General features: G+C 43.9%; 1 protein-coding gene across 1 annotated transcript in view; it reads right to left on the bottom strand.

Annotated features, from left to right (window-relative positions):
• The window catches only part of DYRK4 (dual specificity tyrosine phosphorylation regulated kinase 4), a 1116119-nt gene that overhangs the window by 826885 nt on the left and 262608 nt on the right, over positions 1-26626 (bottom strand). The window contains exon 3 of the mRNA XM_069230054.1: positions 19410-19542. Within this exon, the coding sequence (XP_069086155.1) occupies positions 19410-19542 (133 nt within the window). The remainder of the gene's footprint in view (positions 1-19409; positions 19543-26626) is intronic.

The following is a 26626-nucleotide window of genomic DNA, read 5'->3' as shown; positions in this document are numbered from 1 at the left end:
ATGGGACTGCTGGATTCGGATGGCAGCACCATAAGGCTGTTGGGAATTTCCATGCCGCGTGACAACTGTCTGCCTAACCCTTCTAGCCAGCTAGCAGTACCTCACCAGCACCTAAAAGTGGCAGTGATTTGTGGCAGCTGTACACATGACATTCTGATTTCGCTGGGAAATCATGATGCAACAGATCTCATCCCTTTCTGTCAGTGACATTCATCTCACATGGAACGACAAACAAAAGCAGAAATCGGTTCAATATTGTTTTTTTCTAATCAACTGTATTCTAGATGAAATAGCATGCACTGCAATGATTTGAATGATAAAACAGAATAATAGCTATCTGGTGACAAGGAAAGTGAAACGCAAGAAAAGTCCTGCCATAGAGTCAGAGTGCTAGGAGTCCTCTAGGAGTCCGCTAGGAGTCAGGAGTCCTCCCTACGCCACTAAGGTACTTCTAGAACATAGCAGTGTAAGCCAGCCCCCATGCCTGAATGTGGTAGTAGTGAAGAGGGCTGTTGGTCTACTGAGAATCCTCTCTCATGTAAATGGAAAGACGCCAAGTCTCAGCAGACAGCTGCAGTGAAGTAACAGCATGCTGTGGCAATTTTCTCTCTGGAACTCACCCTCTAACGTATAGGGGGCAGAGGGATGTTTTATAATAAAACAGCTGGTGTCCTGAGAAAACTGCCCTAATGTAAGAGTACGTATGTTTCTTGTGAAGTGACTAAGATTGCAAAGCTCCACTTTGTACTGACAACATTATCAAGTACAGCCTTGAGCAGGGTACAGAATGAGAATGTCTGAGTTGAAGGAATGAAAACAATTTCTGTGCTAAAAGCGTATGAAATAAAGGAAAATAAAACATCACCACAGAAGAGACCTTCTGCTCAGAAAATAAAATGAATTGTTACTAGGCGAAAGGGCACAAGCTGCAGTCCTATTGGTTAAAATAACATACCCATAAAAGCTTACTAAAATAAACTCACAACACCCTCCTCTTGTTGGTTCAAAGTGTTAGAGGAAGACCCAATCTAAACTATATTAAAATGAATAAAAAAAATATATATATCCATGTTGAAACGTAAGCATACTCAAAGCAGACCATATTAAAAAAACTGTCAATTTAAAATATAATAATGTTATTGTTAAAAGCTGAATCTCATCTTAAAAAGTCATTGTCATTTTGAAAAGTCACAATTATATCCAGTACAATCGAATCAAGGAACAATCCCACTTCAGCAGGTGTTAAAGCAAACAAATAGGTGCCAAGGAAAACCAAAGAGCATTTGTGTGCCAAAACCTCAGCTCCAGCTGAGGCGGCAGAACTCCGTGCAGTGCCAGATGTTATAGTGCCCAGAGCCACTTGATCCACAAAGAGCGGCTCATAGGAGTCTTCCAGTAGCAAACCCACCCTCATCAGGCATGTGAGCGCAGCGTAGAAAGACACATTTGTAGTAGTGCACATTTGAAAAGGCATCAAAGGCAACAAATTGCTGGTTGCACACAGCTCAGTACCAGTCTCAATGACAGAAACCAGCTGCACTCCAGTTCTTCAAGGAGTGGTGCTCCGAAATACTGCATCATGCGTTCCCAACACAGTTGCGCTGATGGAAGCTCCATCAGTCCTCCTTGTTGAGATGGGGCAGCCATTGTGTATGAAAAACAACAACAGCAAAATGGCACCAATTAAAGCCAAAATAATTGGGAATCCCCCCAAAAACCCGAACAGAAGGTATTATGCCACATACAGATGTGAAGGTGCTGACAATCCCAGAACCAACAACCTTAAAAAAGTGTACAATCCCAGCAGTATTGGACGCATTAAATATTTGTCCCACAAGTTCACCAAAGTGTCTTAGAAAGTTTGTATTTAAACAGCAAAGTATTTCTGTGGTGACTTTGCTACTTGGAGCACGTAGCTCTTGCGTACAGATATCAGCGCTACATGTTTCTGAAACAATAGAGCTTTTAGTCTGCTCATCTTGTCAAAATTTACATTATAAGTAGCAATACGAGGCCAGATGTCTGTTACTTTCATCTGTTGCATAGGGGGGAAAAGAACATTACCGCAACCACTTACAATTTGGAAGACCGAAACTACGTAGGCAATTCCGGCTCACATTCCACAACAGCTCTCGCTGTTTAGAAGTACCTAACTTCCATTTCAGAGCACCTGGAACGATTGTCGAATCAAGGGGACAGGAACTCCCTTGAGATAATAGACTAAATTTATTGCTGAAACACTACCTGTTCCGTGCAAGGAAAGCTGTTTGCAAACCATTGAATGGCTCACAGAAGTCTCACATTTGCTACTGCTAAGAAGGACCTCTTTCATGGAATTGAAACATTTGTACAAAAAGGGCAGCCTTCACATCTCTTGAATGTAACAATCTCCCAGCCTTTCATATCTGCCTATAGGAATATGTTTCAAGCAAGATGTGAATTGAAGTGTTGAAACAGGAAGATTAATAACCCCATGAATTAGACAGACAGCAGATGGTATTTCCGCCACAGTAAAAGGCAAGTTTTTTAATTTTTCCATGTTCAGCATAATATAAGTAGCCTCTTTCTTAGACAATATTTGTTGTTGTCATGTCAAATTAAATGCGGCAAACAGGTCCTTAGCCTTGACATAATGCCATGGAAAGCGATCATTTTTCAGCGTTTGTATTGTGCAACCTAACTGCATAATGGACCTAAGTTGAGTCTATCCAGGTTGTAGAGATGACATGTCAGTTTTCATAATTTCAACTGCAGAAGAAATGATGTTGTTGAGAGTGTAGATGTGGCCAGACAAAGTGTTAATCCCATTATTTGCAAAGGCTAATGCTTTCTGTAAGTTTTCTTGATCTATTTACCTTAATAGGCAATTGTAAATTGCATATAAGCAGCACTTTTTACATTGTCTTCTGGGGCCTAACAGAAAGTCTTCTACGTCTGTGTTATTAGACAGGAGACTGAGGTGTTCTTTTACAGCATCTAGTGAGGAACTTTTTAACCATTGCTGGCATAATTTTCCCACACAGTATGTTGGCACAATACCAGAATGTTTTGATGACTGTAGGAAGCTGGCCTGGTGTGTGGTGGGTACCTAAGGTACTTACACCTTATACCAAGTCCAGGTATCTCCTATTAGGGAAGTGTAGGCAGTGTCTAGAAGCCAGAATCTCTAGGGGTAGCTGTAGATGAGCAGCCGAGGCTTATCTAGGAGACATGCAAAGCTCATGCAAAACCACCATAGTCACACATCACTTACATACATGAAAGAAAACACTCAGTTGTACAAAGATAAAGGTACTTACTACAAAGTACTAGAAGGGCAACCCTCCAGTGGGAGGTAAGTAATACCCTAATAAAATACACTAGTAAACAGCAATAGGCGTAGAAAGGGTTAGAAAACAGTGCAAATGCAGATAACCAATGGTGACCATAGGAGGAGCCCAAACCGAATACTAAAAAAATTGGAATGCAAACACAGGACCCACACCTTGGTAAGTGGAATGTGTAGAGGGGAGCTGGGAGTACTAGAAAACCACAGAGGTAAGTAACACAGTACCCCCCAGGGACCTGGAAAGCAGGAGAAAATCACTGGAATTTCTCCAAACCACCCAAAAGGAAGGAAAAGAAGACAACCAGACAAGACTGCAGGAAACCAGCATTGGATTCCTGGAGAGGAAAACCTTTGGAGAGAGGGGACCAAGTCCAAGAGTCACAAAGGAGTCCAGGAGGAGTAGGAGCTACTACGCACCCAGCTGTACTTGCAGAAGTTGGTCGAGGGAGATGAAGGAGAAGGTCAGTACTACAGCCCTGGAGCACGAGAAGAGTTCCTGAGGGATCTAGCCCCATGCTAGAATGGAAGATTGCAGACGGGTGTTGGTACAGGAATTTCACCAACAAGCCTTAGCAAAGGCAAATATCACGGATGGTGGATAGTGGTGCTGCCGGGGACCAGCAAGGCCAGGAGAACTCAACCCAGCAAGGGAAGTCAGAGGGGACCCTCAGTGACCCAGAGAGCCAACAGGAGCAGAGGCAGAGCCCACAGGAGTCTCACAGGATGAGGACACAGAAGTTGCAGAAGGAGCCCACACAGCACAAAGAATAATGGCCACATGCCGCAGGAGAACCACGCAGAGGGCTGTGCGTTGCAGGAAGGAGTGCTGAGAGCTGGAACTGCACGTAGCAAGAAGTTCCCTTGGAGGAAATGCAAACAAGCCTTGACAGCTACAAGAGACGCAGTGCACAGGGGTACTGTCCTGCGTGGGAAGGCAAGGGCTTGCTTCCACCAAAGTTGGACAGTTGGCAGAGAGGACCAAGAGGACTACCACCCATGATGCTGGATCCATGCAGTCAGTTACCAGCAGACTCGTACCAAATTGATCTGTCCTGGACCCTGCTGGTGCCCTCTGCTGGAGTGAGATTTAGCCCCCACAAATGCTGTTCCTTAGCTCCTGTAATCTTTGGCTGTATTCATCTGGACATCTACTAAAATCTCTGGAAACGTAGGACTTGGAACATTGTGGTATTTCAGGACCTCTGGAGGACCGATACAGTGCTGTCAAGCCATTTCGCCTAAGGAGCAACCTCGCTAGGATGCACAGCTGGGGGAATATTGCAGAAGCTGGACGGAGCCGTGGAAACAGTGTTGCAAGAAGAGTCTTCTTCATGGATGCAGATTGTCGGTTCCTGGAGGTCCAGTCGTGGTTCCAGTGGCTAGAAGTCAAAATAAGGTTGCAGAGGAGTCCTGCTAGAATCTTGCAAGCTGAATCTGAGGACCCACCCAAGAGAGAGACCCTAAATAGCCCTGAATTTAGTCTGGTGATTACTTGTGGCTTATGAAACTCAGGTTTTACAGCATTGTGCGTTCTTCCGATCCCCCACCTGTCTCACTACGCTTATCTGGTGAGTCCTGAAAGGAACGAGATTGGCGTGTGTCAGTATATTGATAACTATCAGGAGTTTTTATATTATCCCTACTTCTTAAATTGTTTCTCAGGAGTCTCTGATTGAGACTCCTGAGAAAGCTTCTTCCCCGTCTTTTTTTTAATGTTTGTTTTTGTTTATCCCAGCTCTCAGTCGCTTGCTTGGTAGAATCATTATTGGATGTAACAGTGGTTTACTTGGTCTGGCTCCCAAATTAGCCCGACCTATACTCAAATAGGTTTCGACAATAATTTTAGGCAGCTTGCGTTCTTGATCCTGTACAAGAATATCCCAGAGCCACATGGGCACTGGTAGTGCTACTGTTTCCCCTTTGAGGTTACTTAATATTATTGAGGACATTGTAGCAAAATTGCCCATTAATTGCATCCAGGGCCGAGGCAGCCCCGTATTCATCTTGAATTTGTTTTAACACTTCCGGAAGATTGGAAGTGTTGGTGTAGCTTGTGAGGTAGTGTAGAGCTTGGCAAATACCAGGCCCCAAGTGTTGCAGTTATCCACTGCGGGAACCATTCCAAATGGCAAGCACATAGTGAGAGTTCTGTGTTTATCCTGAGGTCCCGTATGGGGAAACACAGCTTCCAGCGCAAATTTATTTTTTGAGCTGACCAAAACAAAATTTAACATTTGGCATATGCCGTACCCATAATTGAATGCATCATTGCAAGGTTAATGCCTGGTGTGACTGCATGCAGTTGTGCTGGAGCAACACGTGCTGGGTTAGTATTTAATGTTTGCATTGCAAACTGTACTAAAAGTCTATATATTGTTACAAGCTCAATGTATAAGCAGCGAACCTCGGTTGCCACCAAGATGCCTGCATCAGGATGCAGTGTATATTTGGCCAACTGAGGCCAGGTAGGCCCATCACTACTCAGATAACCCAGCCTAACATGTAGTGTTATATTGGGTAGGGTGACATCAAGCCTGTTTTGTTGGTCTTAAAAAGATAGAGGTATGCGTATGCTCTATATTGTGCAGGTGCATTAGCATGTGCAGGGTAATTAAATTTATTAGTATTCCCATCAACCGCCGGAAGAGTGACCCAAGAGTAGGAAATGTCTCTTCTATAAGCTGGATGAGCCTCAACCACAAATGTAACAGCACCCCCCTGGGCTGTAAGGCCATTATTTAATAAATGATTAGTGAGGGGGGTTTCACGTTTTCTGCAATTAGCACCCATTGTGGGTTTGCCATGGTAATTATACTGGTTCAACGATAAGGACACCAATTGGGGAGTAATCCTTTTAAGGTTTAAGCTTGAACAACCTTCAGTCTAAAATAGGTGCTATCTATCTAGCTGAAGAGGAAATCCTCGATACCACAGACATCTCTGTATATAGTACTGGGGTGCCATAAGCACGTAATGCGACAGAGATACTCAGTAAGATCCGTAATTCAGTGTCTGGCCCACGTTGGACCACCATGCTGTGTCTGGCTCTCATTATACTAAATGAGACTGCTGGATTCGGGTGGCAGCACCACCAGTCTGTGGGGAACTAAGTTGAATTCCACTCCATGTGACAACTGAAGCAGAAAACGGTTCAATATATTTTATTGACTCAGCTGCGTTCTACATAAAATAGCATGTACTGCAATGATTAGGATGATAAAACAGGATAACAGCAATGTGGTGGCAAGGAAAGTGAAACATAAGAAAAGTCCCACCATAGTGGCAGAGTGTTAAGTGTCAGGATTCCTACCTACGCCATTAAGGTACTACTAGACAGCAGTGTTATTCCTAATCAGCCCTTCAGGATCCCTAGGAAGACACCATTCCCCATCCCTGAATGTGGTAGCTGCAATGAGGGCTATTGGCCTACTGAGAATCCTCTCTCATGAAAATGGAAACACACCAAGGGGGTGATTCTGACCGCGGCGGACGGGGGTCGCCGCCCGCCACGCGGTTCCCGCCGAAAGACCGCTCCGCGGTCAAAAGACCGCGGCGGTCATTCTGGCTTTCCCACTGGGCTGGCGGGCGAACGCCGAAAGTCCGCCCGCCAGCCCAGCGGGAAACACCCTTCCCACGAGGACGCCGGCTCAGAATTGAGCCGGCGGTGTGAGAAGGTGCGACGGGTGCAGTTGCACCCGTCGCGAATTTCAGTGTCTGCTAGGCAGACACTGAAATTCTTTTTGGGGCCCTCTTACGGGGGCCCCTGCAGTGCCCATGCGATTGGCATGGGCACTGCAGGGGCCCCCAGGGGCCCCGCGGCACCCCCTACTGCCATCCTGTTCCCGGCGGGAGAACCGGGAGGGTGGAGTTTCTTATTAAAAAAACCTTCAGGCCCTGGGGAATGGAGTTCTCAAGGTGAAAATGGCCTGGGTGGGGAGCCATGTCCCTCCCTTCACCCAAACAATAACTGCAGGCCCCGGTGCATGGGGTCCCTGGGACTGAAAGTGGCCAGAGGAAGGGGGGTGCTCCCCTCCTACCCATTAAAAATAATAATTCTGTTTCTTCCCTAGGCCCTAGCCCACTCTAGGGGGTTTTAAAAAAGAAAAGCGGGAGCTTTTCGTTTGCCACTGATTTACTGTCATAAATTTACAACACAATTAAAAAAATATATATTTGGCCCCAGGTGGGGACCCTCTGGTACCACACCATGAGGCCTTTGTGGTCAGAATATCCCTACTGTACCCACTAATGTCTTTTTTGTGTGTTTTTTAGGACTGAGTCCTGAGTACCAAGACGGCTCCCACCACTTCTTGTGGTGGCAGCTAATGAGATCTCAGCAGGAAATATTTCAGATTAGCGGAGGCTCCACATCCCTAGATATAAAAATTCTTTGAATATTAACTGCTTGAAAAGGACTGAGCGGATTCACACTAAATTACAAAAAGCACTTTTTCTGGACCCAGATCTAGCTTTCTGCAGTATTTGGTGTAAATCCGTTCAGCTGTTTGGGCTGTAGCTGTGTCTAATGTTCCTATGTAAAAATTATTGGGATAAAAAGCATTTTGGGACCCCCTTTTTCTCGGCTCCTGCTTGACGGATCACCGCGAAACATTCCATGCGTAAACTAGTCAAAAAGTTGCACTTCTTTAGAAAATGTCAAATAGATTTGTTTAATGAGGCCAACGTTATCAACACAAAAGATGCATTTCCTATGGAAACACAATCCTATATATACACATTATTATATATATATATATATATATATATATATATATATATATATATATATATATATATATATGGCTTTTTTTGTTTTTTTACAGTGGCAGACACCATTGTGTAGTTATACTTAGGTCAGAGTTTCCATAGGAAGAGTGTTTTTTTGTTTTGCTAATAACTTTGGTGCACTCTGACAATCTTGAAAATTTTGGAAAAAAGTACATCCACCACAGCTCCTTCCTCGAAAGTTTCAGAGTGATTCATCAAGTGGGGGGCCGAGAAAAATAGGGGTAGCAAAACTTTTCTCCAAGCAAGATCCCATTAGAATTTTAAGACATAATACAGATAAAACGAATGAATGAAGAAGATTCGACCAAATTTGGCAGAAATCTAGATCTTTACTGATTTGGTGCAAACCCATTCAGCTGTTTTTGAGAATTTAGCTTTCAAATTATAGTGATATCTGAACTGCTAGTATATGATTTGCCACTTTAAAGGGACTAGTGAATCCTGACAGGTTGGTCAGAACCTGAACAATATGTTGTGGCAGCCATTACAGGACTCAGGGACAGGGTTGCCATGTCCTCAAAATGAATTACAAAATTATATAAGTGGGCAGAGTGAGCACACCCAGACCCCATACCAAAGGGGCAGTGCCTTCATTGGCTGACCACAACATGGACAACGTGTTATTGCAGCCATTACAGGACTCTGGTGCATGGTGCCCAATGAAATGCATTGCAGTACAGTGAATGCCTGTTTATGAGGGTCATAAAAAGAAGCACATATAATGGGTGATAACAGATGTTAGTCATGATATAAAACATTAGTTGGTGGTATCATGCTAATTTTATTAATTATGGTATAGTCTAAGGTGATTTTACCCTGTGTAAAATTATGATCCTATGCAGGGATTTGATGTACCATGATTGAGAGAAAACTGTTTTATCTCTGGATTTTCTTGTAGAGATTATCAGAGGTGCTCCAGAAACCAAAAAGAGAGATTATTTTGAATACTTTCACACTTTCTTCCTCAGCCATGTGAGAATAAAGTGTGGCATACTGAGGAAAACATGTACTTCCAACATCAGCAGCAGCATGTCAGGTGACATCCCAGTATTCTACTGTAGCCTCCCACAACTACTTGACCTCTCAGTGGCATTCGACACAATCTCCCACCACACCTTACTCACCAGATCAGCATCATAGGCGACGCCCTCAAACGGATCGCATCTTTCCTCTACAGCAGAACTCAGAGAGTCCACCTCCCTCCTTTCATCTCAAACCCCAAGGCCATCATCTGCGGTGTTCCCCAGGGATCATCCCTCAGCCCCACCTTCTTCAACACTTACATGATCCCCTTGGCCAACATCGTCAGAAACAACGGACTAAACATCATCTACTACACAGACGATACACAGCTCATCCTCTCGCTATCTAAAGACCTCTCCACTGTGAAGGGCAACTGGCTGGATGAAGGACAACTGGCTGGATAAAGGACAACTGCCTCAGACTCAACACCGACAAAATAGAAGTCATGATATTCAGAAACACCACCTCACTGTGGGGTGACTCCTAGTGGCCTGCCACCCTAGGTCCACTCCCACGCCTGAATCCTCAGTATCATCACCAAAACCAAACTCAACATGAAGAACAAGATCTGTCTGCTTCCTCACCCTCCGCATGCTCAGTAAGATTCACAAGTGGCTCCCCACAGCCACCAGATGAACTGTTACACAGGCCCTCATCATCAGCCAATTGAACTATGGTAACACTCTCTATGCAGAACTCACGATACAACTCAAAAAAAGACTTCAAATCAATCAGAACTCAGCAGCCAGACTCAATCTGGGCCTTCCAAATTGGACTCACATCACCTCATTCTAGGGAACCTACACTGCCTTCCCATACACAAACGATTGCAACTGAAGCTGACACTTGCCTGTAAATCCCTCCACAACCAAGGATCAGCATGCCTTAACCACCACCTGTATTTCCACCTCGCCACTAGACACCTGCCCACCAGACACCTGCACTTTGCCTCTCTCTCACTTGCGATCACCTACTGCATCCACCGCAGCAACAGTGGAGGCCACTCCTTCTCCTATCTGGCAGCAAAATCCTGGAACAGCCTCTTTACCACCTAAGGACTTTCCCCTCCATCCAGGAATTCAGAAGGGGTCTAAAGACCTGGCTGTTCGGCTAAGGCCCCATGCAGCAGATCTCAGCACCTGGACACCCTTCCCGTGATAAGTGCACTCTACAAATCCTGATTGATCGATTGACAATGTTCTAATGATCTAGAGCACTAACCTTCTCATTTGTGATAAAAGTGGTGCACACTTTAACCATCCTGAATGAATCAAAGCTGTAAAACTTTAAAAATGAAAAAAATGACGGGGTTCATTTTGTCGTAGAAATTATGGTTTGTGTACTAGAAAGCAAAATGAGCACACATTTTCCAAAAGTTCACAAATACCTTACTCATCCATTTCAGTAAAACATTCTGACGTGCAGACTGAAACATGTACTTTCAACACCAGCAGCAGCATGCCATTTAACATCCTGGTGATCAACTGACGCTTTACCACAGTATTCTAATGAGGAACTTGTGTGCTAACATTATGTATTCATGGCAAAAGTGTAGTACAGTTGAATGCCATCTTGAAATCAAAGCTGTAAAATTTAAAGAATTACAGAGGATATTGCAGTAAATGAATGGATAAAGTGGCTTTATAATAAGGTATAGAAATAAGAAATAACATATTAGATTATGGCGAGAAAAAAAACTCTAGAACTTAACTGTAAAAAAAGTTAAAGGAATGTTATGGTTAATTGTTGAAATGAAATAAAAACTAATGTTCACATGCAAATAAACCACTGAAATCCACCAGTTATAGTTCAGCTAACAATAACTTGCTCCCCCGCCATGCACTGCCTATGACGTCACACAATGAATATATATATATATATATATATATATATATATATGTATATATATATATTTCACAAACAGCAAGTTATGGCATACCAGGCTGCATCCACCATGACGGGACGGTACGATATGCGGAAGCCAGCTGCCACTTCAAAACTAACAACAAAAGTACCGTAGTCACAGGTACTAAAAAATCGCACTCCAAGGCTTGTAATATGCAAAGACAAAAAATGTAATGGCGATGCATTTCGATCCCAAAGAGATCTTTCTCACAGCCAATGTTGCCATTAAACCTTTTTCTTTGCATATTACAAGCCTTGGAATGCGATTTTTTAGTACCTGTAATGGCGGTACTTATATATATATATATATATATATATATATATATATATATATATATATATATATACAAATATATGTATATTTATATGAATAGGTATATTTGTATATATTCTGGTATGGTGTGTGCTGAAATGCACTGGGTGTCCTCATCTGTTTGCTGCGTGACACTTGTTGGTTGATGAAGATCACAAAAGAAATAACTGCTTTACTGCACACTGCTGGGGTGCACGTAATTTTCTCTGGCATTTACCTATTGGGAACCTGAGAAGGTGTTTTTGAGATATGTGGAGAGCCTGACCGGTACGTGCATCATTACCGCTGGGCACGATCCGCAACGAGGGTCTGGAACGGTGTGATATATATAGGTATGTATAGTTAGGACCTAGATCCATAGAAAAAAACATTTTATGACTTTCCTATATCTTCGACAACTTTGAAGAATCTTGACGAACGTTTCCAAAAAAAAGAAAAAGTGTCCTAAAGGATTTTGTTGCACATGGAACGTTTTGGGGTGATTCATTAAATGAGGGCCGAAAAAAGGGGGGGCAAAAAAGTGTGTTTCCCATGTTAATTCTAGGGTCTTTAGACACGCCTACGGGCCGAACTGCTGAATGGAATTACACCAGATTTGGCAGGAAGCTAGATCTTGGTGCACAGACTGTGCTTCTTTGATTTGATGTAAATCTGTTCAGTAGTTTCTGAGATATTCAAGAGGAGAAATATAGATATCTAGAAACGCGGATCCTTCGCAGATCCAACTGTCCCTGTGCTGATATCTAATTGGCTGCCAACACTTAACTAGGAAAGGTTGTCAGACATTTTTGGACTTAGTTTCACCCGAGTCCCACAAAAAAAAGAAAAAAAAAAGAAAAGGGCTCAGGGTAGGGATACCCTGAGTCCTAGCCTTGGTGCAGGGGTCCCCAGGGACCCCGCATGGGCTAGAAAGTATTTTTTTAAAGTCTCAGAAAAAAACGCAGATGGATCAATTGATTTTTCAAAAATGTTCTTTTTTTAAAGTGCAGTCTCCAGTTCCAGGGGTATTAGGAGGTAAAAATAGGAGGGGGGCACACATGACCTCCCTTCTAGGGCTTAAAGGAGCCCCAGGGTCCACCCCCTTTCCGGGACTATATTAATAAAATATGCGGAGGGCCACATGGACCCCATGCCTTGGGGACCGCCACTTCCCCAGGGCAATTACTATAATGTGGGGGCTGCGTGGCTCCTCATAGCGCCGGGGACCCCCACTTCCCCAGGGCAATAAACATAATGTGTTGGGGGCTGTGTGGCTCCCTGTGCCCCGGGGACCGCCACCTCCTTGGGGCAATTAGTATACTGAATGTATATGTTACTTACCTACGGTAATGAAATATCTGGTAGAGATATATTCTAGTGGCAGATTCCTTACCTTAGAATTTTCCCCAGGCGTCAGACCAGATCCAGAGATTTTTCTTCAAGCAATACCCTTGCGCGTCGGTAGGTGGCGGCGGTCGACTCCACGGGCGTCGTTGGCATCGTAGTCGCTGTGATGAGGTCGGGAGTAGTACATAGACGCCGCCTCAGCACAGTGACGGCAGGTTCTTTTAACAACTTTCCACACCAAAGCGCAGAGCCGCAAAGAACACTGAGATTGGTGCACCAGAGCTAAGGACCTGAAGGGGAAATCCCTGTCCCTAGAAATCAGTTCGCAAGTGGGGATGATGGGTGGGTCAGTAAGGAATCTGCAACTAGAATAAGTCTCTAACAGATATTTTGTTATCAAAGGTAAGTAACTCGTACATCTGATAGAGACTTCTAGTTGCAGATTCCTTACCTTTGAATAGATATCCAACCAATTCCATCCTCGGAGGTGGGCTGCCTACCGCCGGACCTGATTGACTAGGCAGTAGTGTTTAGCAAACGTGTGCAGGAACATCCACGTAGCTGTCTGGAAGATATCCAGGAGAGGAAATCTGCGTGCAAAAAGTCAGGGGGTAACCATGACAAGGAGGCATTTCCTTACAAAGAGGCTTGAGGAACAATTACATGGACAAAGTTAAAGACACACAAGGCAATTGGAGACATTACCTTGGCATCCTTTACGCAGCTGTAGTGTAGGTGATGCACTATACATTTAACCAACGAGGTAGCACTTACTAGCTAGCCCGTAGAAAGTATTCCCTTTGGGTAGACATTTTGCACAAAACGGTGGGCTCTTCTTAGATAAATACGCAGGGCAGGATTCATTCTGGCACAGTACTCATTTCACTGAAGTTAGTCTTCAACAGGAAGCACTTACAGATGTAAAAAAAGCAGATGCTGAAGTTGACGCTCCACTTTTTTTAAGTACTAATCATCCTAATTTCTTGCACTTAGTCAAAGCCAATGAAGTGTTTTTAATCTACATTTCCACCTTGAAACATTATCAGTAACCCTTGATGGAGGTGTTTGCATCCTTGCCTTTATCAAGTGCAACATCTCATGTAGTTACTGTGATGAGTGGGTTATTTCTTGAGAACTGCTGCTGAGACCTGACCCTGGCTGTACGCGACGGGCGGTTGGGTGGTTAGAGGGGGTTGGTCGTAGGGATAGCAGCAGGCCAGGCTGTGCGGTCAACCCCCACCACTGAAGGCCATGCGTGACGCTCGGATGGGTGAATATAGGGGGTTGGCTGCAGGGAATGGACGCAGGTCAGGCCCTGCAGCCAAGCCTCACCGTGCACGACTTAAGGCTGTGCGCAGTGGTGGCTGAATTAATTTATAGTAACTCAGATTACTTTACGTTTGAAATAAAACACAGACATTCACTGAAAAAACAACAGTTACAGGGACGTTATAGTTAGTTAGGAAATAGAATTTAAAAAAACATAGAAATTTACTTAAAAAAACAAAGGTTACAGGGACGTTATAGGAAGGCTCATAGTTTAAAAATAAATCCTACACATGTTTTATAACTAAAAATGGACTGCACTACTGCCTTAAAATCAGTAGATGACAAATAACTCTTAATAGGTCTATCTAAAATGTGTGCTTATTTACAACATCCAGCAAGCACATTAAACATTAACAAATAACAGGGTCACAATGTTTAGTACTAATAGTCTACTGTGAAATGCACCAAACTGTAGACAAATACATATTGAATAAACATCTATTCAACTATTTTTAACCCAATGAAAATGCAATTGTGAAAAAACATCATGAGACTACATTTAATCATGTTCAGTGAAATGAAAGGCAAGGGATCATGATCTAAGCGATGTAGCAAATGCTAGTTAAACAATACCAAACAAAAGACTTTGCCAGTACAAGAACGTTAATTAAACATTAGTCTTCCCAATAACAAAAATGTCTGTCCCTGTTTTATCTAAACGTAATTTTAATGCATGTAACTGATTTAACATAGCGAATTCTTAACTTTATATTACCCGTACTGATTAAGGGCCTGATTTAGAGTGTGGTGGATGGCGTTACTCCGTCACACATATGGCAGATATCTAGTCCGCAGTATTACGATTCCATTATTCCCCATGGAAATTGTAATACAGCAGACAGGGTATCCGTCACATTTGTGACGGAGTTACCTGTCCTCCAAACTCCAAATCAGGCCCATAAATTCCTATCGGATTTATATTTCTGTGGATGAAATATCCGTCACCATTGTGACGGAGTAACCCATCCTCCAAAATCTAAATCAGGCCCTATGTAACCTTTCTTGAATTGTACATATTGTCCTTAACTTTTTGATAACTATTTTGTAAGTGTTTCATAATGTCGGATCCACACCTACTGGCAGTCAGAAAGGTTTCCGTTTGGATAGTGCTTCTTTTTCCATTCTTCTACCAAGGCCAAAAAAACTCACATTGTCACCAAAGAACAAGTTACTTACCTTCGGTAACGCCTTTTCTGGTGGATACACTAGCTACCTGTGGATTCCTCACTCATTGAATTTTCCCCATGCGCCAGCATCCGACGGAAATTTTCTCCTAGCTTCAGCACGTCGATGAGGACGTCACAATTGCCCGACTCCCACGCGACGCCGCCTGACATCATACAGGCAATAAGAGGTCCTCGCCGGCATGCTGACGTCAGTTATCAACATTTTTTACGTGCCTTTGAGGCGAACAGGTAAATATCAACAAAACATATCTGGTACGAACACATCAAATAAAATCTTATACCATAATATTTAATCAAATTAAATAGAAAAACATTTGTATAAATATGTATATATATAAAAATATATACATACAAAACAATCTATAAATATACAATAATAAATATATATACATATATAGAAGAACAAAATATATATATAAACACATGCATGTATAACATCTGCATCAGTATAAACATATCAATAACATACAGGTGCTCACCCAAGGAAATCTTGGCAAGACCAGACAGGCAACGGGCAGGCCGGTGGGACCGTGAGGAATCCACAGGTAGCTAGAGCATCCACCAGAAAAGGCGTTACCGAAGATAAGTAACTTGTTTTTCTGATGGATACAACGACCTGTGGATTCCTCACTCATTGAATAGAGTCCCAAAGCAGTACCACACTCGGTGGAGGGTGCCTGAATGATCAGACCAAGAAATCCTGCAGCACCGACCGTGCAAAATGGCCATCCCTCCTCACCTCCGAATCAAGCAATAATGCTTTTCAAAAGTGTATCGGGATGCCGAAGTTGCGGATTTGCAAATGTCAACCACAGGAACACCTCTAGCCAGGGCCGAAGACGCCGACTTAGCTCTGGTGGAATGAGCTCTTATTCCAACAGGGGGTTCCTTCTTTGCCAGAGAGTAACACAGCTTAATGCAAAGAATTACCCACCTGGAGAGTGTTCTCTTGTGGACTGCCTTTCCTTTCCTCTTTCCCACGTACCCGATGAAGACCTGATCTTCCAATCTGAACTCCCTCGTCCTGTCAACGAAGAAGCTCAGTGCTCTTCTTGGGTCTAAACGATGCAGTCTTTCTTCCTCTTTCGAAGGATGAGGTGGAGGATAAAAAGAGGAGAGTGTAATAGACTGACCCATATGGAAGGGTGAAACAACCTTCGGCAAGAAAGCAGCCTTGGTCCTCAACACCACCTTATCCGCATTAAAGGACGTGTACGGGGGCTTAACAGAAAGAGCCTGTAGCTCACTCACCCTTCTAGCCAAAGTAATGGCAACAAGGAAAACAGTTTTAAGAACCAATAGCCTTAAGGGGCAAGAATGCATCGGCTCAAACGGTGAGCCCATAAGAAATGTTAAAACTAGGTTCAAATCCCACTGAGGCATAATGAAAGGAGTGGGAGGATATCTATTAGTCAGGCCCTTTATGAACCTCAAAACGAATGGGGATTTAAATAAAGAGGGTTGGTCGGGCAGACACAGAAAGGCTGACAGAGCCGACAAGTAGCCCTTAACTGTCGCAACTGCACAACCCCTCTGTGCCAAGGATACCGCAAAAGACAAAATATCTGATAAGTGGGCACGTAAAGGATCAATTTGCTTCTCTCCACACCAATTCACAAATTTAGCCCACCTGCTAGCGTAGATAGATTTGGTGGAGTGTCGCCTGGCCGATAAATTAACATCCACCACCTCGGGTGGGAGAGAAACAGAACTCAAGTTGCCCCGTTCAATCTCCAGGCATGAAGGTGCAGGCTCTGGAGGTGGGGGTGTAAAACCTGCCCTGCGATTGTGAGAGGAGGTCTGCCCTGTGAGGGAGACGGAGCGGGGGGCACAGTGAGAGTTGGAGAAGATCTGAATACCACACCCTGCTAGGCCAATCCGGAGCTATTAAGATGACTTGGGCCCGGTCTTGGCGAATCTTCCTCAGAACCCGAGGAATCAAGGGTATGGGGGGGAAACGCGTAAAAGCAACTGGCCGTCCCAGGACATCTGAAACGCGTCCCCCAACGTTCCTTGCACCGGATACTGGAGGCTGCAGAACAACAGACAGTGCGCGTTCTCCCGAGTGGCAAACAGATCTACCCGAGGGAATCCCCACATTTGGAAGATGCACAGGGTTAGATCTGGATGAAGACGCCACTTGTGATCGGTCGAAATGTGCCGACTGAGACCGTCTGCACGCAAGTTCAAGACTCCGGCCAGATGGTTTGCTACCAAGCAAATCCAATGGTCCTTTGCCCAGGACCATAGCCGAAGAGCTTCTCTGCAGAGAAGGTACGACCCCCCCCTGCTTGTTGATGTACCACATCGCGGTAGTGTGGTCTGTCAGGACCTGGACTGACTGACCGCGAAGGGAAGGGAGGAAGGCCTTGAGAGCCAGGCGTATCGCCCGCAATTCTAACAGATTTCTGTGAAACATCTGTTCCACTGGAGACCAATGACCTTTGACCTCCAGGTCCCCCAGATGAGCTCCCCACCCTAGAGTGGAAGCATCCGTTATCACTGTGGCCACTGGAGGAGGCAGCGAGAACGGCCTTCCTTGGGAAAGGTTGCCGTCTGCAGCCCACCATCGAAGATCCGCTGCAGCGTCTCTGAAAATCTTTACCGATTCCTCGAGATCCCCTTTGTGTTGAAACCACTGCCTTCGGAGGCACCACTGAAGAGCCCTCATGTGCCAGCGTGCATGAGTGACCAAGAGAATACAAGAAGCAAACAGACCGAGCAGACGAAGGACCTTGAGGACTGGAATGACCGCTCCACTTTGAAACATTGGAACCAACACCTGAATGTCCTGAATCCGCTGGGGCAGAGGAAAGGCACGATTCAATGTTGTGTCCAGTACTGCCCCTATGAACAGGAGACGTTGAGAGGGCTCCAGGTGAGATTTGGGCACGTTCACCGAAAAGCCCAGATCAAACAACAACTGGGTTGTCGACTGCAGGTGACGAAGCACGAGCTACGGAGACTTGGCCTTTCAACCAATTGTCTAGGTAAGGGAATACCACTATCCCCTTCCTCCTGAGCTCTGCCGCAACCACCGCCATCACCTTCGTGAAGACTCGCAGTGCTGAAGTAAGACCAAACGGAAGGACCGCAAACTGATAGTGTTGCGATCCCACCACAAACCCGAGATACTTCCTGTGTGACTTGAGTATCGGGATATGAAAGTAAGCATCCTGCAAAGTCGACAGACACCATCCAATCTCCTTCGTTCAACGCCAAAAGCACCTGTGCTAGGGTCAGCATCTTGAACTTTTCCTGTTTGAGGAACTAATTCAAAATCCTCAGGTCCAGGATTGGTCTCAACCGACCATCCTTCTTGGGGATCAGGAAATATCTTGAATAACAACCCTGACCCCTCTCCTGCTCTGGAACCAACTCTACTGCACCTTTTGAAAGGAGGACTAGAACCTCCTGTTCTAACAACAGGAGATGTTCTTCTGAACAGAAGGATGGACGGGGCGGGATGGGGGGTGGAAACTGCCGAAAGGGAAGGGCTTAGCCTTTCCCCACAATACTGGTGACCCTGGAGTCCGATGTTATTGCCTCCCACATGTGGAGAAAGCACATTAACCTCCCCCCTACAGGAATAGTATGCAAGGGAATTGGTGGATGACTAAGGCTGCTTTCCGTGGCGGCGAGGACCTCTTATTGCCTGTATGTCGTCAGACAGCGTCGCATGGGAGTCGGGAGTCGGGCAATTGTGAAGTCCTCGTCGACGTGCTGAAGCTAGGAGAAAATTTCAGTCGGATTCTGGCGCATGGGGAAAATTCAATGAGTGAAGAATCCACAGGAAGTTGTATCCATCAGAAATACTATTTAACAAACAAATCAAATATTCAATGTGAGGATTATTCATACAACATTTGTTGCAAAAGACTACAAGAGTAGCATGAGCCTCTTCCAACATTTGGAAATATGGAAACTGATATCAGAATGGAAAAAAACTACACATATGTTAAAATAATTTGCACATTTGCTGACTTCTTTTAGTGGCAACAAAAGCAACACATTTGGAGACTGGTATTTGTAAGTCAGACTGATGTTCCCTACTCAGAGTGGTATGGGGCAGGAAAGTGAAATCCCATTGATTTCGCTTAGCTCCCTGTTGACTAGAGACATTACTTTATTTGGCAAATGGGTCGCAAATGGGTGTTACAAGGTAACATTGTAAACAGTAAAATTATAAATATTAAGACCATTTTCTTACCAGCAGGAGTTAAAGGAAGTTTGTGACCCTGAATAGTCTTTTCAGAGTTAACTGGCAAAATCTTGTTACTGGTTTCCCCTAATCGTTCAGCAGCGGGTAATTGGATTCCATGGGTGCCCTGAGGTCTATTATCCTGAAATGAAAATTTTATTTGTCCTCTTTAAATATTTAAATTGATTTCACTTCTGTTTCACAACAAAATTGTATAGATTCAAACTAGATGTGTACTAGCACGTGGCATCAAAACATTTCTGTCACCATAGTTGGATGATTTAAAGCTCACAACAAAATGTTAGTGGTGACAATGATTTGTCATTGGCCTTTCAAATCTTGGACCGCAACAAAAGTTAACAATAACAATAACAGTGAAAGTAGCAACTGCCATTCCAGTAAAATCCTTAGAGCCTGATTTAGAGCGGTGAACAGGGTACTCTGGCACAAACGTGGCAGAGTACCCTGTCCACGAAAGTGTCTGTCCGTCCACATAGTTTAGAGTCCAGTGGACATTCAGGCCAAAATTTATACTTTTTTAGCGCCGCATTTGTGTCATTTTTTTACACAAAATCGGCGCAAACTTACAAAATACAATTATATTTTGTAGGTTTGAGCCACTTTTGCGTGAAAAAATTACGCAAATACGGCACTATAAAAGTATGAATATGGGCCTCAGTTTCTAATGGAGGGCGGAACAGCAGATTTAGGTAACCCTTTCTTGATGAGGTTATTATGGCTAAAGGTGGCAACATTTGTTAAATACATTTGTGTGCGTATGTTGGAAGTAGTTTTCAGTACTGAACCCTTTAGACAGAACCGGACTACCTCAATCACCAGCTGCCATACATATGAAGGATCAGACTTGAGAACTCAGCATTGCAACTGAACTATTCTGATCACAGAGTGAAGAACTTCATGGGTGGAATTGACTACAGGATTATATTGTATGGTTAATAATGAACATCTGTTGAGTTTTTATCTTTGGGAAGTCTTCTTTGAAGAACAACCTAGAGCCACAGCTGCTCCAATGTGTCTGAACCACAGAAGAAGTCAACAAAGATCATAAGCATCAGAGATCAAGACAGAAAATTGTGTAAATATTTATTTCCAGTTCATTAAGAGGGGCAGATTCTCTGGGTGTTATAAATATACAACAAAAAATGTAAACGTTAACGAAAATGTTTTTGATGACCATTGTAATATTGCACCTTGTAAGAAAATATTTTACTGAAATCCTCATCAGTAAACGGCTGAAGTCAGATATTAAATACTCTGACAAGTAACATAGGTCAGATAATATGTAAAAAACTACAATCATATTCTAACAACTGATTTTAGGACTGGTCTTCTACAAGGCAGAAAAGGGCATCTGTGAACTTTTGTAACAATATTGTTATGGATTTTAGAGTTTTGGTAAATTGCTAACTAGTTTTCTGCACTCACTTTTGTCTGATTATTCTCACTATTCATTCACACGTTAAGAAACTGCGAATAGCAGTAGTTGTGGTTACCAAGTAATGTGGCGCTGTCCTTGATAGGTAAACGTCAAGGGCAAGATAACGTATTGGCCAACGACACCAAATGCTGTTCTGATTCATTAGCAACTTCCTTGATTTAAGATAATGTCTCTGAATCTAAGGCAAGTAAGATTTTCCCACCCACAGAGTCTCTGGGAACATGTACTGCTTACACAACCAAGCTATTTTAGGTTCCGCTAAACATGCACATGTTCAACCATGATAGAGCAGGATTTGTTAGTCATAGAAGCTATTGGCACTTGCAGTTTTAAAGCACGTTTAATTATCCAGAGTCCAGAAAGTTCTTAATACCACAAAGTGATCCCTGGTTTCAAGGGAGATAATCAATCACTCTGCCTGCTGTGCTTAGGAGCGAGACAAGGAAAAGGGAATGGGGAACTGATGTGGAGGCTATGAACCCATCACATTATTTTATAGCACTACATGAGTGCACAGGGACTTTCACTTTCCATGCTACGTGACAAGAAGCCCACCTCCCACCCTGGTACATGGCAGGGCAAGAGGTGGACAGCAGATTAGGTGAGGGTCTTTGTTGTAAGAATGCATTTAACTGGGAGTAAGTGAAGTGATGGCTCAAAGAACACAAATTGGGAGCTGGCAAAAGGAATGAACTGAATATGAGAGAGAAGAAAAGGTCCTTTCAACAGTGAGACTGATCTCAGGGCTGGCAGTGTTGGACCTGGCCATCCCTGCAGGGTCACCCCCAATTTTTGCTGAGTTTGTTTTTATTGGCTTTAGGACTCTGCACACTTTACCACTGCTAATCAGTGCAAAAGTGCGTATGCTCTTCCCTAAAACATGGTTACACTGGCTTATACCCAATTGGCATATTTAATTTATTTATATGCCCCTTGTAGAGCGGTATATTTAATGCTACCAGTGGGCCTGCAGCACTTTTTATGCCACTCACTTAGGCAGCACCTTAAACCATGCCCCAGTGCACTTTTAAACTGCTATGTCGATGTGGTTGGCCGGGTTCAAGGACGACACGAAGAGCTATGATTGGTTTCGGATGTGTTTTATTGGATAATGTTTTGGAGTCAATAGTGTGTCTTCTTCGTCTTTCTTGTACTGTTTTCTTTATAGGTTCGTTGTCCTTTTCCCTGGGTTTTCACCTCTTCCGTGGTCTTTTCCTCTCTTTCAGGGCTCCCAGGAAGCGCATGTGTGGGGAAGAACAAGAGAAGTATCCGTAAGTTCCTTTTCTCTTTGTGTCCTTTTTCCCTTTTCCTACACCTTCTTTTCCTTTCTTCTCTGTCGTATCATATGTGTCTCTCTCTCTCTCTGATCCTATTATAAACTTTTAGTCTCTCTTTCTCTCTTTCTGATGTCTCTTCTATCTATAGTGTTCTATGTCTCTCTTTTCCCTGGTAGTGTCTCCTGATATACGGTCCTTTTCTTTGGCTTCTTAGTCTCCACTGTCTCTTCACTGGACCTCTCTTTCTTTATTGTTTCTTATACGTATAACTCCTTCTCCTTCTTTCCTTTTTATCCTGTTGCCTATGTTGTTCTCCTCTGACAGCTTTTCTCAAAGTGGTGAAACTACTGAGGTGCTCCTTTCTGAAGCCTTTTCTTAATCCTGGGTTTTTACCTCTGTATTGTTATTTGTCGGGTGTAAGATTTTTATATTGGTTTTATTCCCTTCTCCCTTCCTTTCCCGACTGCCCACTCCCCCTTGCTCCCTCTTCCCTTCTCCCTTCCTTTCCCGACCGCCCACTCCCCCTTGCTCCTTATTCCCTTCTCCTCCCAAACCCTCTGGTGCCCTTTAGTCGGTTAATTGAACGCACCTGAGAGTGCCACACTTCTCCAGAAGCGTGGTTGGGGGGTTCTCGTTACGCCTCCTGGGCTGCCGAGATGTCCGTTCCGCCGCCCGCCTCCTCCTCGTCCTCTTGCTTCCTTCGGGTTTCGCCGTTCACTCCGTCAGCGCCGCTGTCCTCTGCTCCTCTGTTGCGCGCCGCTGTCCTCTGCTCCTCTGTTGCGCGCCCCTCGTCTCTCGACTGCCGGCTTTTCTTTGCGTCGGGTCCCGTGTTTCCAGTTCCTGGTCCCTCCTTCAGTGTCGGAAGGGGCCTCTGATTGGCTTCCTCCACAGGAAGAACCAGAGTACTTGGGGCAGCGGCAGCACCACTTGGTCTTGTGTACGGGTCGCCTTGGGTCGGCCCGTCAAAGTCGACTTGGTATTAAAACTTGCTTTGATAAGCCTTAAACTTCCCTTTTACTACATATATGTCACTGCTAAGGTAGGCACTAGCAGCCCATAGGGCAGGGTGCTGTGTAGTTAAATGGTTGGACATGGTACTTTTAAGTTTTGCATGTCCTGGTAGTGAAAAACTCCTAAATGTGTTTCTCACTAAGGCCTACATCCCTCCCCCATAGGATAACATGGGGGATACCTCATTACATTTATAAGCTGCACTTTGCAATTGGGAGCTGGGAGCTATATTTGGTGTCTTTGGAATTGTGGTGAAAAGCACTATTTAATGGTAAAGTTGGGTTTTTGATCACAATTTTAAAAATGCCACTTTTAGAAAGTTGCCATTTTTCTACCCTTAATCCTGTTGAACCTGTAGCCTGCCTTGGGTCAGATGACTGAGTGTAACTGTCAGTTAAACTTTGTGAATTCCTCCCAGATAGTCACAATAAAGAGATTAGGTGTGTCTGAATTGACCATCCGCTGGCAGGGTGGGGCTGCAGCTGATCACAGCCCCACTTACAAATGAATAGCCTGTGCTCTGCCATCACACAAAGAGTCTAACAACCCTGCATTGTCACTGCAGCCAGCTGGAGCCAGGACAGGAGAGGCAGGACATCTCATGCACATCAGAGTCAAAGCTTCTACCACCATCCAGAACCAGGGTACCAGGGTATAATAATAGGACCTCAGATACCACCTCTTCAGTACACTTCTGGACCTTTGGTACTCTGCCAGAAAGAAGGACTGCTGTGCAGCTCAAAGGACTGCAACTCTGCTGGACTGCTGCTCTGCAACACTGCTGGCCTGCCTTGGTTGCTGGCATGTTTGTCCTGCTTCTCTGGTACCTTCTGCCTGAGGGCAAGGACTGGATATTCAACTGTCCCATGACCTCCAGATTGACTCACAAGGGCTAGAGCCACAGGGACACAAAAGGCTTCCTCCAACTTGAACTGGCACCGGTACCCAGCCTGAGTGAGTCCTGGCCCTCCAAGTGGTGCCCCTCCAGTCCTGGACCCTTGAAACTGGTACTAAATGTGCTCAGCTAGCCAAAATTCAAATCTTTTTGGGATAAAGACTGCTCTGCTATGTTGTTTTGTACAGCAGCAAATTTGTTTCAATGGTCCTTTGCCAAAGTGGTATCTGACCATGTGGAACTGTCTTCAGCTACAGCACTCTGCCTCGTACTACTGGAGTTTTTCAACATCAATTTGAAAGACTAAGTCGGAACACAGAAATCTTCACCACAGCTTTGACCCAAAGCAATTCAACTACAAAACTCTCTTGTTGGACACTTCCTGCAGCCTTGCCCCGCTGAATGTTACTTTCTCAGCCACTTGTTCTCAGAAGGTAAGTGCTGACTTGGTCCAATCCACTTCTTGTATTTGAAACACGCTCCATCGCGGTCAGCCATGTTTTTTCACTTTGTCCCTGTCTTGCACGACTAGACGACCGCAGTTGGCGCTTTGATCTTTTAGGTGCTAGTTTTTGCTAAAAGCTTTAAAATTTCATAACTCTGGTTCTACTGATTGACTTTTTGACGTTTTTGGTATCAAATAATTTATTAAAATTTACTCTATTTTTCCAAATCAGTTCAGGTTTTTTCTTGTAGTGTTTCCACTTTATTACTGTTTGTGTGCTGCATAAATACTTTACACATTACCTCTAAGTTAAGTCTCACGGATTTGTGTGCCAAGCTACCCAGGGTTAAGGTTAATTTAGTGACTTTTTGTGGTACACCCTGAAAGGGACTGTGGCTGTTGCTTGTCCAGGGCTCTCACTTCACTCACCCAACAACTCAATTTCTAACAGCCAGGATGCACAACAAAATGAAGCAGATGATCAACTGCTTGTGCATCCTTTCATACACCCCCCTAGAGGGTACAACAATAAATATAGCAGTTGGAAGGAACATGGGGCCAGGTGTAGCAAGCAGTTTTGCCCATTCTGTGTGTATGGGAAAATGTGTTCGTACATATGGCCCATGGTCATTTAACCATATAGTTAGCCCCTAGAGGGCATAACCACATGAAAAGAGAAGGGCAGGGAACATTGCAATGTAACCATGTACTCAGTCCCTAGAGGGCATAGTGCATTACACATCTTCAGGCCTTCTACATCATTACAAACAAGGCCCTTAGAACACAAACTACTCCCAGATGTAAAGCAAAAGCTCCAGCCATGAGAGAGCTTAAAAAGACATTGAATTGTGAGAGAGGTTATAGTGTGGGGACCCAGAAGAGAGCTGGACAGAAAGAGCATGTTGAGCTGAACGGTTTGATGCTGGTCCCATTGTCCTAGGACCATCACAGGCTGAGTTATGGGCCAAAATGGATTGTAGAAGGAATGCCTCGCAATTCATTATGGAGCGAGTTTCCCTAATGCAGTGAATATTGTAGTTTCGGCTATCCCGCTTTGCTGGGAAAAGCCTTGTTGGAGGTTTCCCTTGTGTTTTTTCTATTTAAAAGGTGCCAGTTTGTATAGTTTTCCGGTGCTCATGTAAAAGCCTCCAATCTTCCGGTCGAGTTCGTACTATGTAAATAAATGAAAAAGAATCCCCCTCCAGCTTGCAGCCTTTGTTGGGTGCAGACACCGCAAAGAAGCAACGAGATGCCACGCCATGAACCCGGAGAGACAAAAGAAAAAAAATAGTGCGCCAATCACACAATATTACATTTAACAGGGTCAGTCTCCAAGACCGGACAAACCTAATGCATTTACCTAACAAACCAAAGGAATTTCGAAAGGCAGGCCAAGGAACGAATAAAAGTGATGGGTGTATGAGGAGTGTGATGAAAGCCCACAGAAGTAGATTACAGCATGTCGAGAGAACGCATGTGTGCTACCTGGGCTCTTCCCAAAAATGTTCCACATTTGCAAATCTTAATTTGTCACTTTTAGTGATGCACTGTTTAATTTCTACCTAGTGGCTAAGGTTGTCCACTGGTATTTTAATGTCCTGGATGGTGTAAAAATAAGGAAAATTGCCTAAAGCTGGTACTGTTAGCCCTTATCTGTGCATACTTCAACAGCAACTATAAACAGAAAGCACTTTTAAATGTGTTCTAGAGGTGCGTTAATAATCCCAACTAATAATTAAGGTAAAGAAAGGCAGAAAAGTCATGTTACAAATGAATACATACAATTTTGTTTATTGACCTAATTAGTATATCCTGGCCTTTGCAGACTCTTCAGACAACAACAAATGGCCACTGTTTTTCTCTTGGAAAGGTGGCAGCACAATTAGCAGCGCATCTTCAGAAGAAACAGTGACACATATACAAATATAATTGTATTTTGTAAGTTTGCGCCACTTTTGTGTTAAAATATGGTGCAAATGCGGCGCAAAAAATGTATAGATCTGGGCCATACTGCATTCAAACTACTCTGGTTAGCAGCACTGTGTAAAACAACTGAATATGATTTTTCATCATTATTTGAGGATTTCCTTCTGTCAATAATTGATTATGTTATTAAAGAAATAAATGCCTACCTTAACA

This window comes from Pleurodeles waltl, chromosome 4_1 (genome assembly GCF_031143425.1).
Source record: "Pleurodeles waltl isolate 20211129_DDA chromosome 4_1, aPleWal1.hap1.20221129, whole genome shotgun sequence".
Lineage (NCBI taxonomy): Eukaryota > Metazoa > Chordata > Amphibia > Caudata > Salamandridae > Pleurodeles > Pleurodeles waltl.
This window is presented reverse-complemented; position numbering and strand designations above follow the sequence as displayed.